This window comes from Anser brachyrhynchus (genome assembly GCF_964034855.1).
Source record: "Anser brachyrhynchus genome assembly, chromosome: 8".
NCBI classification, from domain to species: Eukaryota; Metazoa; Chordata; class Aves; order Anseriformes; family Anatidae; genus Anser; species Anser brachyrhynchus.
In genome coordinates, this window is record NC_137702.1 from 29,635,531 (window position 1) to 29,654,219 (window position 18,689).

The 18,689-nt window shown below is 37.3% G+C and overlaps 2 protein-coding genes across 7 annotated transcripts in view; one reads left to right on the plus strand and one right to left on the minus strand.

Annotated features, from left to right (window-relative positions):
• TRMT13 (tRNA methyltransferase 13 homolog) overlaps window positions 1-4,555 on the minus strand; it is a 7,257-nt gene extending 2,702 nt beyond the window's left edge. Inside the window, exons 1-8 of one of the 3 annotated variants that reach the window (XM_080602497.1) lie at window positions 4,435-4,555; window positions 3,983-4,029; window positions 3,831-3,897; window positions 3,014-3,076; window positions 2,832-2,901; window positions 2,293-2,399; window positions 1,186-1,239; window positions 460-532 (exon numbers count right to left, since the gene is read on the minus strand). In XM_080602497.1, coding sequence (XP_080458623.1) covers window positions 460-532; window positions 1,186-1,239; window positions 2,293-2,399; window positions 2,832-2,901; window positions 3,014-3,076; window positions 3,831-3,897; window positions 3,983-4,029; window positions 4,435-4,554 — 601 coding nt within the window. In that variant the 5' untranslated portion in view covers window position 4,555. Of the gene's footprint in view, window positions 1-459; window positions 533-1,185; window positions 1,354-2,292; window positions 2,400-2,831; window positions 2,902-3,013; window positions 3,077-3,830; window positions 3,898-3,982; window positions 4,030-4,238; window positions 4,377-4,434 lie in introns of those variants that run through there. The other 2 variants (XM_080602496.1, XM_080602498.1) reach the window with 2 other exon arrangements.
• A 75-nt stretch (window positions 4,556-4,630) lies between these two features.
• On the plus strand, window positions 4,631-18,259 carry SASS6 (SAS-6 centriolar assembly protein). Of its 4 annotated transcripts, none has more exons than XM_080602466.1 (17): window positions 4,631-4,712; window positions 5,901-5,961; window positions 7,818-7,897; window positions 8,980-9,084; window positions 10,056-10,227; window positions 11,161-11,238; window positions 12,192-12,311; window positions 12,397-12,588; window positions 12,807-13,001; window positions 13,397-13,486; window positions 13,573-13,752; window positions 14,376-14,457; window positions 14,959-15,068; window positions 15,849-15,971; window positions 16,253-16,344; window positions 16,794-16,885; window positions 16,990-18,259. In XM_080602466.1, exons 1-17 carry the CDS (start codon window positions 4,645-4,647, stop codon window positions 17,073-17,075), a joined length of 1,926 nt encoding a protein of 641 aa, XP_080458592.1. In that variant the 5' UTR covers window positions 4,631-4,644; the 3' UTR covers window positions 17,076-18,259. The 4 variants fall into 4 exon arrangements, 3 of the variants coding, with proteins under 3 accessions (XP_080458592.1, XP_080458590.1, XP_080458591.1); XM_080602464.1 differs by lacking the exon at window positions 4,631-4,712 and adding an exon at window positions 4,727-4,950; XM_080602465.1 differs by lacking the exon at window positions 4,631-4,712 and adding an exon at window positions 4,998-5,505.
• The last annotated feature ends 430 nt before the right edge of the window (window positions 18,260-18,689 follow it).

An 18,689-nucleotide genomic window follows, 5' to 3' on the forward strand; every position in this document is an offset into this window, starting at 1 on the left:
TTGTATTTATACTAGACTAATTACACTTAACCATTCCAGCCTTTCCATACTATTAAGTGTAAGCACAACATTAATGCATCTCCTAAAGACAGTTAATACATAACCTACAGTATGTATTTGCATATAAATGATATACATAACTTGCTTCCTTCTGTACACCCAAAGATGTATAAACTTGCAACTTCTAAAAGTCTTCCAAGTGTTTTTGTTGTTTTTCATCCACAACACTGTCCCATAAATGTATAAAAAGCAGAAATTTTAAGTCTGTTTGATAATTTTAAGATAGTGATTTATATATATATATACACACGTACCATTAACATGTCTAGGTAACCAGTAAGAATCTTCAAAACAAGATACATTTAAATGTACTACAAACAAATTGACTCAATATCCAGAATTAAAACCTTTAATTCTGAAATAAAGGCTTAAAATTAAGTCAAGAAGGAACCTACTTACTTAAACATAAGTGCTGAATATCAACTTGGAGCCTTTCAAATATAGAATCTCTCTTCTTATGTTTTCCATCCACCTGTGTAAATAAAACAGAATCATTAAATAGGGCCAGCCACTAATAATTACAGTTTTGCTGCAGCTACTAGTGCCAAACTTTTTGCTTTTAAGTCAACGTCTGCACCTTTCCAACATAAAACACCAAGATTTTTTTCTAATAAATACACTGTTGACAAAGTACAGAACACAGGAACACTTCCAAAACTTTTAACATTTCATAGAATGGCTTGTGTTGGAAGGGATCTCAAAGATCATCTAGTTCCAACCCCCTGCCATAGGCAGGGATGTCACCCACTAGATCAGGTTGCTCAGGGCCTCATCTAACCTGGTCTTGAACACCTGCAGGGATGGGGCATCCACTACCTCTCTGGGCAACCTGCTCCAGTGCCTCACCATCCTGAGTGAAGAATTTCCTCCTGACTTCTAATCTACATTGCCCCTCTTTTAGTTTAAAACCATTACCCCTTGTCCTGTCGTGTGACTGAGCAAGGAGTCACTCTCCATCTTTTTTATGTCCACTTTAACAACTGAAAAGCTGCAACGAGGTCCCCCTCTGGAGCCTTCTCTTCTTTAGGTTTTATGTTATTTTGAAGATAAAAAGCAAACGCTAACAACTTCAATAACAACAGCTTAAAAGTTATACGCTGCTAATGTGACAATATCCTCTTTTACCTTGAATCTTGTAGTTGCCCTTTCCACAAGCAAAAATTGAGTATCTTCAACATCCTGTAAGGCAACGTCAACCCAATGAGACAGCTTTCCTCGCCCAGCTCCAAACTCAATAAAACATCTTCCTGGACCAAGCAAATGTAATTTTTCCATGTTACCTAAAATGGAAGCCTACAAACATAGTAAGATTATTTATGAACCAAGCAAATATACACATGTGTATGGCAATGCCTGACAGAAAATTATTATTTCATCAAACTGCAGAAAACTTTTTCAAGGCCTCCCTTCCATGACATATTAGGGAAGGGATCTTGTGTGTACAGAGGAAGAGAGTTAAAAACTCTGGCTAATCAGCATCACCTGACCCACAGAACTCCACCCAGAAGCCTTTGGAATGTACTTCTGGGATCAGGTACACATTAAGATAGTGTTCTTTGCTGATTCTCAAAGTAGCCATCCAAAATATGGGTGCTACGCTAGACTGCTATGAAGCATCAGTACCCACAGAGCCCTCTCTGTATCTGTGTCGTTATGCATTTTTAATACATAGGAAAGAAAAGCAGAGCACAGGAAGAAAGTATGGAAAACAGATGTTTCTCACTTTTTTTTTCCTTCCTCAAAGTTCCTACTTTGCTACAGTATGCAATCCATCTTGCTTAAAATTCCTATATATATTCAGTATACACTAAAAAGGCAGAAAATAAACTCAGACTAATTCTTTTTATGTTTCTACACAACTGGAAAGTCAGCTTTTATTGAAAAAGTAAGAAATTCCTTTTACACTTAGTACTACAGTAGTTTACCTTTTGTAGCTCAAATTTATTTTTAAGTCAATAGAAAATAAGTATAAATGAAAACTCACGAGAACCTCACACTGTACTTCATTTTAGGATCCTAATAAACTTTTGTTACTAACACTTAACAAAGCAGCTATTTTTAGGTTTAATATAGATATGCTAGTATTTGAAAAGCATAGAACTATATAAAGCGTATCAGATTTCCTCTATATGAAGTGACTAGCACTACGCACGTGCAGTCATTGGAATTTACACCTGGAGAATTTCACATTTTTGAAGACATCTACAGCTATTAGTAAAGCAGTGACCATACCTGTTGTTTCAAATGTTTAAAAGCAGATTCCCCATTCTTTGGGTCATTTAAGGCTTCATGTAAAGCCTTGTGAGACAGTATTTGTTCCTTAAGGTCAAGTTCCAGACCTGCATACAAATGCAAAACTTTTCAGTACAGGTGTCAAGAGTTCGTTTTTGTAACACGTTAAAATATTGAAACATGAGTTCAATTTGTGGCATTAACAAAATAGTCTGTTAAGAGCCTAAGTCTATCATCACAGCTTCGTAACAGAAAAATAGTTATCTGTAGTGATATTTGAGTGGAAAACAACAAAAAGAAAGCACAAAAGGAAGGAAAATTAGCTATATGAACAGCAACAAAATTCAATGTTTTATCATTCTCTCAATCAATTTTGCTAATTAAAATTTAGTTATTAGAGGATTGTCTACACCTTAATGATAATTACTTCAGATGTGTTTTAGTGTCAAATACATCTCACCTTTTCATAAATATTTAATGACAAACATAACAAGGAAATAATTCAATTCAAAATGCCTTATAGTGTTAAGTGAACTCACCATTACTTGCTTTTTTCAACTTGATAATTAAATTCTCTAGCTCTTCTTTGGATAGGAAAGAGAGTGTTACCTTTTTAAGGGAAAAAAAAAAGACCTTTTTATTTTTGCTAGTTCTTTAGTCATATCATAAATTGCAGCATGTTACGTAGGGAACAAGCTTTGGAACAAGTAAATGTACTCACTTGTTTTTCTGGTATTTCTGCTACATCTTTTAAACCTGCGTTAATATCTTGAACAAAGTAGACCTTCAAAAAGCAAGAGAAAAGCAATCTGATACTGTTTATTACCATGACTTTCCTAAAGTCTGATCCTGAATACCCAGCATAAGTTACTGTTCTGGCATATTTTGACAAGATTGAATGTATTTATAAGAATTACGCTGTTAATGCTTACTAGACTGGTAACAGTGACAACTTTAGTATTTCTTATGTGCAGCACTGATAAGACAGAAACGTAGAGGCTAAAGAAGCCGTCTTTGTTTTCTTGGAACAGCTGTTGAGACACATCTGATTCCTTCCTTCGGCACTGACTGCAACTGCCAGCTTTGCTTTCTGTAATTCACTGCTAAATTGAGTGAAGCTGGCAGATACTTAAGTTAGCAGACTGCCAGAGTAAGAAAACATCTACAGCTCTCTGCCAGTTGTGCTTTTCTAGACAATCTCTCATTAAGCCTCTAAAATAAATGATTTTGTGGCATTGTGAAAGCTTGTTCTTAGAAAACATCTGAGAAAATTCCATTTAGCATTTTCCTTCGTAACTAAGAGAACTGAAAAGTTATACTGAACTACAGTGAGATATAATAGACAAGGAGCATGGAACGTGAATTCCATTTCAGCTGAACAAGTATTCAGTTTCCACACTGTGCTTATGGTAGTGCTTGCTAAGACTGCAGTTTTCTTCTTCACAGCTATTGTCAGCACAATAAATTCTGTGCAAAGCTGTAATGTTTAGGGCCTTAAAGGTGAGATGAAGTAATGCTGAATTTTACACTGTACTTACTGGTTTTGGCTTCTCTCTTGAATTGCATTTTTTCAAATGTTTTTGTAGCTGGTCTTCATATACAGTGCTACAATCCAAATAGAAAAGTAAGTAACACCATTTATAATGAGAACTCTGATTGAAAAAAAAAAAAAGTATTTACATATACTTACTGTTTTGGATCAAGAGGACATGGAATTCTTTTTCTGTTGTTTTCTTTCTAGTTATAAAGAACAGGTTTAAACAACGTTTCAGCATGCATTTGGTGTTCCCATTTTAGAAAAGCTGTTGAGCAACGCTTGAGTGTTTTAAGACACCTATTCTGAGGTAGCTAGGTTAACTAGAGTGGAGGAAGCGGGTCAAGAATTGAATGTTTAATAATAAAATACTTCCTAAACCCCTAAACATTTAACTAAATGGCAGTGTTACCGCTGAGCTGATGGCCGTAGGACGCCAAGGTTCAAAGGACGGCCCTGTCCATGCAGCGGGACCACCACGGACGGAGGCGGCGGCTCCGGGCTCGCCATGGTGCCGCGGGGATCCCAGGCGGGCAGCGGCGGCTGCCTCTGCGCCCCGACCCCCCCCCCAGGACACCGCAGCCGCCAGGGCCCGCCCTTCCCGGTACCTCCTGGTGCCCGTGCTCCCCGCAAAAGCGCTTCCCGAGAGCCGGGACCATCCTGCAGAAGCGCTTCTTCCTCGCCACGAAGTACGCGCACCGACCCGGCTCCGGCTGCGGCGCCGCCATCTCGCTCCCAGCGCCCCCTGCGCTCGCTGCCTGGGCGCCATCTTGAGGCTCCTCCTCCGCGGGCGCCGAGCGGCAAAGTCAAAGCGCAAAATGGCGGCTGAGGGGCTGTTCAACCGGCCGCTGTGCGTGCAAGTGAGGGGCCCGGGCTGCCAGGAGAGGTGAGTGACGGCGCGGCGGGCTCTAACGTGGTCTCGTCTTCAGCTGTAGGGAAGCTTTGTTGTCTCGTTCAAGAGAAAGGCTCCCGAGCGACGCGTTTTTCTTTATGCTCTTTGCTTCCTGCGCTGTATCTGAGCGGCTGTCGGGCGTGTGGCGGTGCGGCTTTGGGGCTGCGGTAGGGATCCCCGCGTTAAGGGGCCGGAGCGGCTCCTACCGGGGAGAAGGCGCAGAGGGGCATTGGTAACAGAGGGAAAACGGTTACAGAGGGGACGGGGGGGACGTGGCTTCCCTGCAGGCTGCGTGGGGCTGGAGTTTGTGCCTTGGTGCCGTGGGGCTGAGGCCGGCCGCTGTTTGCATGCGTCTCCTGGGGAGCCGCGGTTGCTGCGGGACCGGCGGGCCCGCTTCTGCCTGGCGGCGCCGCGCTCCGCAGCTATCCTTTGCGCGGCCTCCGGGGTCCCTTTAGCTCTTTCGTTACTGCCCCAGCTTCGCTCGGCCCGGCTCGGCTGTGCTGAGGGGTTTCTGCCGAGGGCTTAGCCGCTTCGGCCCCTTCCCGTGCGATCGGGCGGGGGCCGCCGCGCCGCGCCCCTCAGGCTTCCCTCAGGGGGCGGCGGCGGCCGCGCTCGGCAGCTCGGGACAGCCTACGGATGTTTTGCGTGAAGCGGGTATTTAAACGGTAGCAAGCTTCAGTAATATCGGTTGTGTCTGCGTTAGTCTATGTGCGCAAGGATTTGGGCAACTCCATTTTGCCTGTGTTAGTTTGCACAGAACGGTTGGTTTCCATGGGGGTGTTTTAATGTGAGTAACCTCTCAGGTCCCTCGACAAGAAGTATATGAAAACTAAGGTAGCAGTGCTTAAATGATTGTTATAATCTTCAGCAGTCGTTAATACATCTCAGCAGACTTTTCCAGAGGTTCTGGTTTCAGACAAAACTTAAAAACTTCTGCCTTGTTATTTAGAGTTTGGTGGATCATAAGCATAAAACAAAAAACTGAGGTGACTGAGGAGCTGTAATGATAGCTGAAAGCCCCACAATTTCAGTTATCTTAGTAGTAGTCATCAATGCGAGGTTTCTTGATGTTTCTGCCTAAATTTTTTTTGCTGTCATCTGATTCCTGTAAGGTTGTTACAAACACATGTTATTTGAAGAATATTTTCTTGATTTGTTAATGTTGCATCTTTTTATACACAGGAGATTAGATGTTCGAGTGAATATTGAGCTACTGTCAATTTCTAATCCTGTTCACAGAAAGGTTTGTGGATTAGTTACGTTTGTGTCATTCATTGTTTTATCAGTGTTTCGTTGCCTAACAGGACAAATAGGCAAAGGAAAAGCAAAATAAGATTTTGGTATGTTTGTCACTTGATCTTATTTTATTTTTGAGTAACTCAGTTGGTTCGGTATGATTCTCGCCATAGCCTTTTTAGCTCACCCTTTTTAGTTCTGCTGTTCATGGAAATTCATAAACTTAAAAATGGGAAGAATTTGTAGACCCTTGGAGGAGCTTGAGTTAGCTTAAGAGCAGTCTCATTTTAAACATAGTTAGTTCTTGTTTAAAAATGCTATTGCCCTTGCAAAGTCCTCACCTAAACTACTGAAAATGACAACTGCGTGGATGCAACATTTTGGTTTTTATCAGTGTGTGTGTGTTGCTGTCCTTGAATGTTTGGAATTCATCCAGTAGGGATAGGAAAGAAGTAACGTACTAATTTGCAGTAAAAAAAAAAATCCTTAGGAAAGTAGCAATAAGATTTATATTAGGGGTTATAGAACCTATTTTGTTGTATATCTAATTTATTTAAACTTTTTTCCACCTACCATGATGTTATGGTTGGTCATCAGTTGGTGGTAGAATTAATGAAGACAGATGAGTGTGTAAAGGAGCACAACATATATATATATATATATATATATATATATATATTTAATTCTCTTAACTGTGGTGATGATAATGTTATGTGAAGAAGCAGTGTTCAGTTAAGAACTGTGTACTAAGTTTTAGCCTTTATAAGCAGGATTGTTGAAATCCAGTTGTGTACATCACTGAGTGATCATTTCAAAGAGATAACTTCCTGTACTCGGATCAGTTTGTGGTACATGGAACAAAGCAGGTGTTCTTATCCTACCTGACAGCCTACCCTAGTAGTATTGTAGTGTCAGTAGTTTTTAACAGCTAGCTTTATGTGTAAATCCCAAGGTTTGTTTTTACAGCTCTAGCTAAGAATTTTGTTATTCTTAGTGGTACCTGAATTACTGCAACTTACTTCAGTTTTGTATGTGTACGTGTGCTGTGATAACACCTCAGTTAGGCTGGAAGAGACGGTCAGTTTTCTACTTGCTTTTCTTCTGCTCTTCACATGGGTTTGAGCCTCTCCATTAGACAGCATGTGTGTGGGTCTAATGTACCAGGTGTTTTTAATAGTCCCAGCCTTGTAATGAAAGAATACCATTTACAGAGAAAGCAATTTTTCCAAAACACTGTGGAGGCTTCCAGTGAACAAATGAGAGTTTATTTTTTAAAACCTAAGTAGCATAAAACTACAATTTTCCTTATCAGTTTACTAGATTTTAGCAGTATCAATTATATGTTTCCTTTGCTAAGCTCTGTATTCAAATATATAGACTGTTCAGAAGGTGTTTTCTCAAATTGCTTGGAGCAGTAGGTCCTGAAAAACCTGCAGATGTGGGAATGGCGTGTTTGTGACCCACTACAGCGGACTGCTCGCTCATAGGTGGGATCTACACACTCCTTAATGATGGGGGATATTCTTCCTTCAGCAGGCAAATAATTTTCTTTAGGTAAAACAATGAAGAGATGTGGAATTTTGAAAAATTTGCTGCTGAAATTTGAATGTTTTCTACTTCTATTTTTGTGAGAAATAATTTTCCCGTTGGTTTTTTTCTTCCCCTCTGTAGTATTTAAAATTTAAATTGTGTTAAATGTGAATGTTTCCTCCTTTCTAAATTAGTTGCCACAATTCTTATTTTAATTTGGTTAAAAAGTCAAAATATTAAATAAACTGTTTGCAATATTGTTTTACAACATTTAAACAATCCTACAGTGTGTTTTACAGTATTTTAAAATCATGTAAATACCTTTCTTTTCAGGATTTAGCTGTCCGATTGACTAACGATGCTGATCCTTTTTTCCTTTATAATGTTGTCATATCTGAGGAAGATTTTCAAAGGTGAGTGAAGTTGTAATATTTGTGAACATTCCTCATGGTAATAATAAGTTTTTTAGCTTATAAAGGTTTATCTTAGAATTTTGGTTCTAGCATATCTCACTTGCAGATTTTTGGCAGTAGTGTTCTCTTTCACCCATCTGTGAAACTGCTATGTCTAGGAAGGTTATTGGCTCGAGGTTATGCAGATGAGTGACAGAATCCTGACATTAAGTTCCCTGTGTTACAGTACCACAATTTATTATACTCCCTGTGTCTCTTTTTTTATCATAACTGCTTCTTATAGATTATTGTGAGTTTGTGAACTATTTTGAGAGCTAGCTCCAAGAGGAAAGTATATTTGCATACATAGTTTCCAAACCTGAGGCTTTGTCTTGTAGTTGTTTTTTTTTCCATTCTAATTGCACTGTTGCATCTCAGTTTACTTCGCTTGCTCAGAATTTGATCATCAAATTTGAGCCCCAGGCACAAACAGTTCATTCTTTTCTTCTTCAAAAAAGATATTATCATATATCATACATATACACCTGTGTAATCAACGTACTTCAAAAGTAAAATAGAATTTTTAAAGCAGATGTGCAGAAATATTTCATTATACAAAGTATGGCTTCTGCATACATGTTTACAAGTCTGTTTCTGTCTTCGAGTTTACCACATCTGTGGTGAAGGTGCACAATTAAATGAGCAAGTAGGCAGGTAAAGTCATTGTAATGGTTGAGTCTTCCCTCATCTGCAAAGCATTGTCCCTTTATACTTCCCTGTGCCCCTATCCTTACTGTGCTGTGCTTAAGAAGGACTTATACTTGAAGGAATATGCTTGTTCTGCCACAAAAGCTTTTTTTTTTTTTTTTTTTCTTAGCGCAGCAGCCTTGCAAGATTTCTGGAAGTTAAAAATATTCTCTGGTGATTATTATCCAAGATATGATCACATTTCTTCTGTGTTCAGAGTTGAAAATAACATACTAGCGAACGTTAATGATGTGATCAGAATTGGTTCTTTCTATTCATGTAAACAAAATACTTTTTAGAAAATAAATTACATTTCTATATAATGTTAATATTTTTTTCCCAATCTGCTTATGTAGCTTGAAATCCCAGCAAGGTCTCTTGGTAGACTTCTCTGCCTTTCCACAAAAATTTATAGATCTGCTTCAACAATGCATTCATGAACAGAACAAAGATATCCCGAGGTAGGTGATAAGTGAGTACCATATTACTCTGTGTATCTGCTTTGAGGTTTTAAAATATTTGTCCAACAGACTAAGTCAGTAGAACAAGGATTGTTTAACCTTTCCTTGGACACATCTCAGTATCAATTAGTGGATGTTGCCTACACAGCCTAAATCTTAAGAGGTCTCAGCAGTGACATTGCTGCCTAATAATAGGCTCCCTTATCAGAACTGAAGCTGGCAAGTTTCAACAAGTTAGCAGGTGTGCAAGGATGCAGCACCAATGTGTGTGTGATTTGGGTGGTTGTATGTTTTTGTGTTGTTTTTCATTGTTTTTGTGTGTGTGTGTGTTTTTTTCAGGGGGGTGGAACAGTTTAATACTAGAGAGCTAATACAAGTTTAATGGACTGAAGTGTAAATTGTTATTTTTCACAAGAGAAGCCACAGTAATAAGGCATTCTGATAAGGATTTTCTCTTGCTTTCGTTTCAGTGCTCAGATACTAATATGTGAGGTGGGTGACCTGAGGTTTACTCTTTCCCGTAGTGGCATTTTCATACGTGGCTTTTGTGTGCGAGCATACTGAGAAAGCCCTGTTCAGAGTACCTCACTCCCCAGTAGTTAGGGTTGTTTCCTGAAGTATGTACCATGGACTTCGAATTTAACTAGGCTATAGGATTGAGGAGTCTGTTTTCTTTTGGAATTAGGTTACCAAGCCCTTACTTGATTTTGGACACCTAAGTTTAAGATGGGCTTCTGAAAATTTTACAGATAACTAAACTGATAAGTTTTGTACATTTCTTGTTATAAAGTGCAAGCATTCCAAATTATATTTAATTTTTGTCGTATCAACTACAACATTAGAATTGAATGGCATAGTTATTTTTTCAAATGAAAAACTGGTCAGCCTTTTATTGCATGTATAAAAATATATTTTATTTGAAAATAGAATTGTGTTTTTTGTTGTTGTTGTTTTGTTTTGTTTTTCCCTAGGTTTTTGCTGCAGTTAGTTTCTTCAACATCTGATCTAGATCACACTCCTGTCTCTTTAAATATAGTGGAGACCAACCCTTTTAAGCATCTTACCCATCTCTCTCTAAAATTCCTACCGGGAAATGATGCAGAAATAAAGAAATTTTTAGCCAACTGCTTGAAATGCCTTAAGGTAAAACAATGACTGAGTTGCAACTAGGTCTTGATGCTATGTGTACTTAAACTTTTTTTTTTTTCAGTCTTAATACTTCAAAAGCATGCACCAAATGGTGTAGTTTTTTTATTATTATTTTAGTTCATGTGTGTCATTGCATGCAGTTATTTTGGTACATGTTATAAAACTAAATTGTTGGTTTCACTCTAGCAATGAAAATCTTACATATCCACTAAACCAAGTGTTATAATTCGAACTGACAGAAAATCAGGTATTTCTATATGCAGTGCATGCACTATGCAGCTGTTGAATACTTTGGTGTTTCATGCTTCATAGCCTTGTTCTGATTGCCAGAACAACTGCAAAAATAACATACAGTAAGCTTTCTGTCTTTTTTTCTGCAGTTGGGTTTAGGAAACCACATGTGTGTGTGTGTGTAATTCTAAGGTTCTAGGGGCTTAAGAGGGCTAGTGGTTATAGCAAGTGAGAATTGTAACGTTGGTGCAGTTGGTAGCGTGTTAAATTTTATCTAATGCGAAATTAATGATTTCATAGTTTGACTGTTGTCTCTTTTCGTAGCCTGCGATTTGCCTATCTTCTGTCGTGCTGTCATGTTTAGCGCTGCCTAAGAAGTCATTTTAACAAAACAAATTTACAATATTTAGTTCATTTGTTACTAATGCAGCTCCTTTGTACGCAAGTCTTTATAATTCTCTTTCCTTAAAGAGACTTAATAAGTTTAATGCAGGATTTTTACCTTGTGAGCTAATGCATTTATTTTTTTAATGTATAGATAATCTTACTCAATATGGATTTTATTTAATAAGGTGATGTTTCCACAAATACAATGTTTATGTGGCTGCTTAGAAAGGATATAATGATGGTAAAATGGAACCTAAATACTAGCAATTTAGGAGCTAAGGGTTTGTCTTGATATCAATTTGTACATAGGAAGACAAAATGGTTTTGGAAGAAAAGCTTAAAAAAACTGAAGAGGATCTTACCAGACAACTGACCTACACTCAGCAGGTAACGTACATTTTTAACTCTCCTGTTCCAAGTTGTTTACTGCCTAGGTTAGGTGATCAATGCTATATGTGAATACAACTTGTAAATAGTGGACTTCCAGTATAAGGTTATGCTAACAAATTCATTTTTTCTTGTTCTACTTCTTTTTTTTTTTTTTCTGTTTTAGTACTTTTTTTTTCCCCCAGTCTGTGGAGAATGTATGTATAGTGGCTACCTAGCCAAAATAATTGATGTGGAAGTGAGAGAAAAGAATAAAAGTAGACAAATATTCTGTAAATATTCTGCGTATGGTTAGAAACCTTTATATTTGCAGAAACTGTCAAACCATGACAAATAAATCAGAAGTATTGGAGGTTATATTACTCTACTTTTTGATTTTTATAGTCAGCCCAGTAGTGACTTTGCATTTGCGCTGTAGGAGAACGGTAGCAATGGGTCAAATTCTAGAACTATCAAGGTGGCTTTTTTGACCATCGTGGAACAGAAAAATTTCCTTAAATCTGTTGTGGAGTTTTTTTTGGAGTAGAACACTCGTCTTTGCATTTTTCATACAATTGGAGCCTAATAGATTATATCTGGTAAATTGGAATGCAGAATTACAAACCAAAAAGATGAAAAGATGCTGCTTAAGAACTCTCCCCCGGCCCCTCCCACTAGAGCACTTTGTGTTTAAAACTTCCAGAAGAGATAATGATAGGGAACATCAGGAGACTGTGTTTTTTCACTCTAAGTTAGAAGAAAATACAATTTGAAATGAAGATTGTTTTATTCACATCAGGTCAGAAAGCTGCTATTGAGCTTCTCAACAACTTTCCTGTTCTTAGAGTGACTGGATATTTTGGTGTCTTGTACTGAGATGCACTTTCACAAAGAAACAATAAAGAATCATTCAGTATCAAATTAAATGCTGCGGTTTTTAAAACCTTGTTGTGTGGTTTGTCAAACTTCAACAGAGCTTGTCAGAGAAGAGCCGAGAACTAGACAAACTGAAAAATGAATGGACATCGTACACTGCAGCTCTGACAAACAAACACACGCAGGAGTTGACAAATGAAAAGGAAAGAACTCTCCAGGTATGACAGCAGGAAAGAATTAACAATATTCTTGGCTTCATCTTAAGATTCTTTGGATAACTATTTGCTTTTCTTCTCTTTGTAGGCACAAGCTCAGTACCAACAACAGCACGAACAACAGAAAAAGGAATTGGAAAGCTTGCATCAGAAAAGTATTCAACAGTTGCAGAACAGACTCTCAGAACTTGAGGTTATCAATAAGGATCTAACAGAAAGGAGATACAAAGGAGACTCCACAGTCAGAGAACTGAAAGCAAAGCTTTCTGGAGTAGATGATGTATGGCTAATTAATTCCCATAACCAAACTTATAATTTTTAGAGCATTAAAGTTGCCTGCCTATGCTTGTAAGAGAAAATACAGCATATTAAGTTTGACTCTTCTTCATTCCACATTTTACATGCTATAATTTCAATATATCTTTTTAAATTAGCATTATAGTGTTTTGTTTTTTTTTTTTTTGATTAAAATAATAAAATTCCTTCCCAACATTCTAGGAATGTCAAAGAGCAAAGCAGGAGGTGCTGTCACTGCGGCGGGAGAACACTACTCTTGATGCTGAATGTCATGAAAAAGAGAAACTCATTAATCAATTACAGACTCGGGTTGCTGTCCTGGAACAAGAGATCAAAGATAAAGATCAACTAGTTGTTAGAACCAAAGAAGTATTAGATGCAACACAAGAACAAAAGGTTCCTTCAAGTTTCAAAATCATTCTCTCTAAACCTCTGTAAACCTTGTTAATTGTAGCGTCTTTAGGTTACTAGATGACCAGATTTTATGAGTGCAGCAAGTAAGCTTTCAAATGTAGATAAAGGTCCTGAATTACGGCATCAAAAGTAAACTGGGTTCATTTTGATGAAAGTAGCCACTGTTTTAATATTTTGTGGCAGTTGGGTGAAGTTAGTGGTAATTTTTGTAAAGGTGGATGAATTGAGAGAACCTTGTGTAATTTGACTGAAAAGCAAGGACTGATTTTTTCTATTTTTTTTAAGGACTGGTTATAAAAATTAATGAGGTTCTATGTAAAATTATGATGTCTATTCCATATCTTTATTGTTAAAAAATATTCAAAATTCTTTTAAAGGTGATACTGGAAGAGAGTACAGAAAAAAAACAAAGTCATATTGAAAAACTTGAGACAACAATTAGGTCACTGTCATCTGAACTTCTTAAGGTTTGTTTGAACATACCATTAGCTTTATGTCTGTCTGTCTTTTAGGTGTTTCTTATTTTGAAAATACACATTTTTTTTTTTAATAGGCTAATGAAATTATCAAGAAGTTACAAGGAGATTTGAAAACCTTAATGAGTAAATTAAAATTGAAAAATACAGTAACGATTCAACAAGAAAAACTATTAGCAGAAAAAGAAGAGAGACTTCAAAAAGAGCAGAGAGAATTGCAGGAGACTGGACAATCTCTTCGAATGAAGGAGCAGGAGGTATTGTGATAGATTAACCTCTGTCCTGTAAACATTATTGTATGTAGTATGTTTTCTTGTGTGTATCGTGGGTTTTTTAAAACTTAAAATACTTACAGCAATAATTCTATTCAACATAATAGACTTACTTTTAGTTAGTTAATACATGGATGTGTGTGATGAATGTTTTCATATTTTCATGTTAAACTGATTTGCAAGAGATGTACATCCACATGAAGGAAAATACTGTTACAAGTTCAAAGCAGTGCAACAAATGAATAGACATACTTTACAGGGTATCTTCCTGCGAAAGCTGGAGGTAGAGGCAAAAACAGCAAGAGAGTGAACTTGTTCCCTTCTCTTACTTAGGGCCCTTGCATTATTTAATTATGAAGAATTAAGGTCAGAAAGGTCTCTGGCTGCAGTCTGGTCCAAACCCTGGCTAGAAGCAGGACTGACTTTAAAAGTATTGTCATACCGCTTTTGTATAATATTTCGTTTGAACTTCTCTAATTTTAGAATTTTCCTGATCCTTCACTTCTTATGTATATATCCATTACTTCGTATATATATGATCATATTTCTTGAGTTTTGAATCGGTACTAGTTCCTGATGGAGCCATAATTAGTATGGGAACATTGCAGGTTTGCAAGTTACAAGAACAACTTGAAGCTACAATACAGAAACTGGAAGAAAGTAAGCAGTTACTGAAAACCAATGAAAACGGTACGTTTATACCATTTAATTTCTCCCTCTTTAAAATTACAGTGATTGAGCTGCTACTGAAAATGAATGGGAGGCAGCTTTATTGCTTTGTCTGTTTGCTTTTTTTTTAAGAGCTGCAATTATTGTCATTATAGCAAAAATAAGCTTCTGTCTGGGTGTGCAGTAACCTAGAGCTGCACAATAGAGATGACTTCCTTTGCAGTTGGTGCTTGTGGATGCTCGGGGGGTAGTGTGTGAATGTGTGTGCGCGTGTGCGTGGGGCTAGCTCTAGCTTAGGGTGCAGAGGAAGGAACAGTGTCCCATAGGGGTGTGTGGGGGGGAAGCTTAAGCAAAAAACCTTTTTGTGAGACCTGGGCTTACAGTGATACTTGAGCTTGAGGAAGTGGGTTGGGGGAAAGCCCACCAAACTGTCACTTTTGTTTGAGGAAGAGTTAATTGGTGTTTTAAACAGCTTGTTTTAGGTAGGAGGTGAGCTTGACCTTTTTTTTCATTCCTCTTCAGTAATCACATGGTTAAACAAACAGCTGAATGAAGTTCAGATGGCAAAGAAGATGGATACTCCTACTGGCACGCATGGTGGTGCTAGGACTGCAATTTCACCTCATGGCATGGTAAGATACAAATATAAATAGTAATAAACTGTTGTTGTTGTTAGGACATAATACCCAATTTGGTGCTAGTTGATGCCCTGGCCTTGGGGGTATTTTCTAAGCTCTAACTTATTAAAATACATGAAACAATATTAAAACTGTTTTTGAAAAAATTAAGTGTGGGATGAAAACAAACACCTCCCCACTCCCCATTTTTGCGTTGTGAAGTTAACTAGTTAACTTATGTTCTAATGATCTTTGTATGAATCAAAACATAAAGTTTATTCCTATTTGGATATGCGTATTAGTGAAATTTAGAAATGTGAAAATGCACGGTAAAAAGCCCTATCAGGCTATCACTAAGAATTGTAGCTTAGTGGTTCCTACTCTTTTTTTAGTCTCCATGCGTACAGACTTCTATTTTCGCCTTGCAGCTGATAAGTGAGTTTCTTACTCAGTAGAAGGGCAAATTCATGTGAAGATGCCTGACTTACGCATTTAACATATTAATCAATTACACAGTATGTAACTTACTATGATTTTATTTTAGTATAAGCTAGAACAGTGCTCATGTCTTTCAAATTTTAAAAGGCTACAGGTTTTCCTTAGGAATGTGAATGTTGGAAAAGTTTTTTTTTCTTCCTATTAGAAAGAATTACATGATAGAAATGTTAACTTTGCAATTGTGTTTACTTGTTAAGCTTGAAATTTCAAATCTCTACAGCAAATGTATTTGAAGAGTTGGTTTCTCCTTTACAGATGTATTCTTCTTTTCTTACAGATGTGTTCTTTCTCTTACAGCTTGACCGACCATCCTTTCCTAGCCTAGGAATCAATCATCCCTTTTCTCCCCTGTATGCCTTCCAGAAGTTTCCAGAACAAGCACGTAACAAAAATACCAATCCGCAATGTCCAGTACCAAAGGTAGGCATTTTGACGTTTGTTTGGCTAAAGATATAACAACATAAAATATCAAAACTTTGTTTTGAATGTTTCTCAAAATGCATAAATATTTGCAGTATAACCTAGTGTACTGCTTAACAAAGATAATATACTACTAGCATGCTTTGCTCTACTTAACAGCTATTCGAAGCATAGAAATGTTAATCCCTGAGAAGCCCACTCTCTGAATACTTGCGGGTGGACCATCATATCTGGAATATCTGGAGCATCTTTACCTAACCTGCAACTCCTTTTTTCTGCAGATTCAATTTAACACACAGCTTTCAAAAATGGATCAACATTCAGATGTTCAGACAGTGACTGCTACAACTAGTCATCCAGCAAATAAGGAGAAGTAAGTATTATCTATTGCATGTTTCTTTTTTTATAAAGCCATTTATCTTCTGTGAGTATCTGCAACTGAGCAAAACATTTCCAATACCAAGCTTGATCTGTGATCTGATTTTCTCCACTGACATGTTAATGAATTTAAGTTGTGGCAGACTTACTGCTCAGTAAGCTTGGTTTGCAGATAACAAATGAAGATCCTTGCTTTCAGGAGGAAGTACCAAGGAGGTATGTCCCTTCTGGTGACATATCCGTGGCTACCAGGTGATAGATCAGTCAGAAAACGAGTTGTAGATTGTTCTTATTTGACTGAGTCAGGCATTGTTTATATTTGAATGATAAAGTTCATAGGAACTTAGTAGTTCCACTTCAAGCCCCCCCCCCCCCCCCCCCCCGTGTTTCTATCCACAGTCAATGTTAATTGTTTTAAATCTTAATTAGCCTTTTTATTTCTAGTGGTGATAATTTGGGGCTGGAATCAAAGTATTTCAAGAAAAAAGATGACAGCATTCCTTTACGAGGGCTTAGTCAAAATACACTAAACTCAGGTATGTGTGTATGGAAAGTTAAACAAGACCTTATTTGAAATGTACTTAAAGGGTAATAGTAGTTATGATTCTATGAACACTATCTTGTTTCTGCTATTCTACAGAGTACTTGAAACCCTACTTATCAACAAAAGTCCAACCATCGCCAACAGCTGCAGTAACAACAGCCTCAGCTTATTTTCCTGGATAGCAGACAGGACACTTAAGAATTTTCTCTTAACTGTTTGGGGAATTTGGAGATGTCCTGTATTAACGTATTTGTAAAGTATCAGTATGAACTGATAAGTTGATTTCTGGACCTGTTTTCTTTGAGAAAGATATCTTGACTTATATGGATGACTTCTCAGGATAGTTAAGCCAATTCAGAAAAGATAAAGCTTTAAGGGGCCTCAGCCTTAATGGTAATGCCACTGTAGGTAAGTCACTGAATTAAGAGCTGAATTTTCTCCTGGTATTGTATTAGAAGACTTTGTCTTCTGGAAAATGCACATAAGTGCAGTGACATCTTTGTTATAGGAATTGACAGGTGTGGCTCTGTAACAGATGATGTGTATTCTCTGGTATTCCCCGATATGGAACATTTTTTCCATATGAATACTTTCTTTCTTTGAGAGAAAGGGTGTTGCACATAATTTCCAGCACTTTCTGGGTTATGCTGTTAACTTCACTAATGGTCAAGCTTGTAAGTTAGCATGACTGGTTTTTCCCTTACAGGTTTATTTTTGAAAACTTGATCAATTTGGGAACCAGCTTATTTGAATTGCATACAGGTTTACAAATAATATAACTAATACTAAGATGATTTCACTGAAGGTATAAAACTGTGGTTTAAAAATGTCATTTGGGGTTGCCCTAATGTCTGTTTTCTGTCAGTACTATATCCCCCAGGCCACCACACATAAAATGCTATAAAGCAATTTATCTGAATTATTGAAATTAGCACAACATCTGAAAGCTATCTTGTATTTACTAATTGTATTTTACAACTATAGTACTGCATAGAAACTGAGGATATTCTAACATTCAAATTTAGATTGAGTCTATTCAGCATATTCTATTACCTGTGCTCAAATGCTAGAATCATGTTACAACTTCATTTGCTGCAATTTTTAATTTGGTGTCCCAATAAGGAACTGGCATGCAAGTACTTGTAACATCTAAAATATACTTTTTTTTTTCAAAGCCAGTCTACATACTTGTTTTTAAAGATAGTTCATACCTGAATATTTAACTGCAGCCAGAGGGTTGTATATTTTAGTGGTTTGTTTTGCAGTGCAAAATTTGTATATTTGTTTATAATCAGCACCATGTTAATGTATATTGACTTTTGATATGTGTAAGTTTCAATGGAAATATTAAAACATTTATAAAACATCACTTTTCAGAGGCTTTTAAGATTACTAAATTAATATTTCTAGTACACTGACATGCCAAGATGAGGACAACGCCAGAATGGTTCTGTACTATTGTATTCACTTTTCTCTGGAGTTTCCTTCCCAGCTTATTCACTTCCCCACCCAACGCTGCATTGCTGGACCAGCGCTATGATGCACGTACCATCCCCAGATGACAGCCACCCCGTTCTAAGGTCTGTGCTTGTGCTACTATTTCTAGTTTAGCTTCAGTATGTATAGCTGAACGTGAAGTTGGTCTGTTTCTCCTGGAAGTATGTATAAGCTGCTATCCAACAGCAGGCTGGTAACTAAAAATGTTACCTTCTCCCAGTCCTGTTCAAATGTAAGATAAAATGAAACGTCAGTGGGCTTGAGAAAATTAACAATAAATTTCACAATAGAGGAGGCAG

Excerpts from the sequence above, each read along its gene's own strand:
- SASS6 (XM_080602464.1), top strand. The coding sequence starts at position 4,817 with ATGCTCTTTGCTTCCTGCGCTGTATCTGAGCGGCTGTCGGGCGTGTGG. Across the intron at positions 15,069-15,848 it reads CAATTTCACCTCATGGCATG|CTTGACCGACCATCCTTTCC; the intron begins GTAAGATACAAA and ends TTTCTCTTACAG. Across the intron at positions 15,972-16,252 it reads CGCAATGTCCAGTACCAAAG|ATTCAATTTAACACACAGCT; the intron begins GTAGGCATTTTG and ends TTTTTTCTGCAG.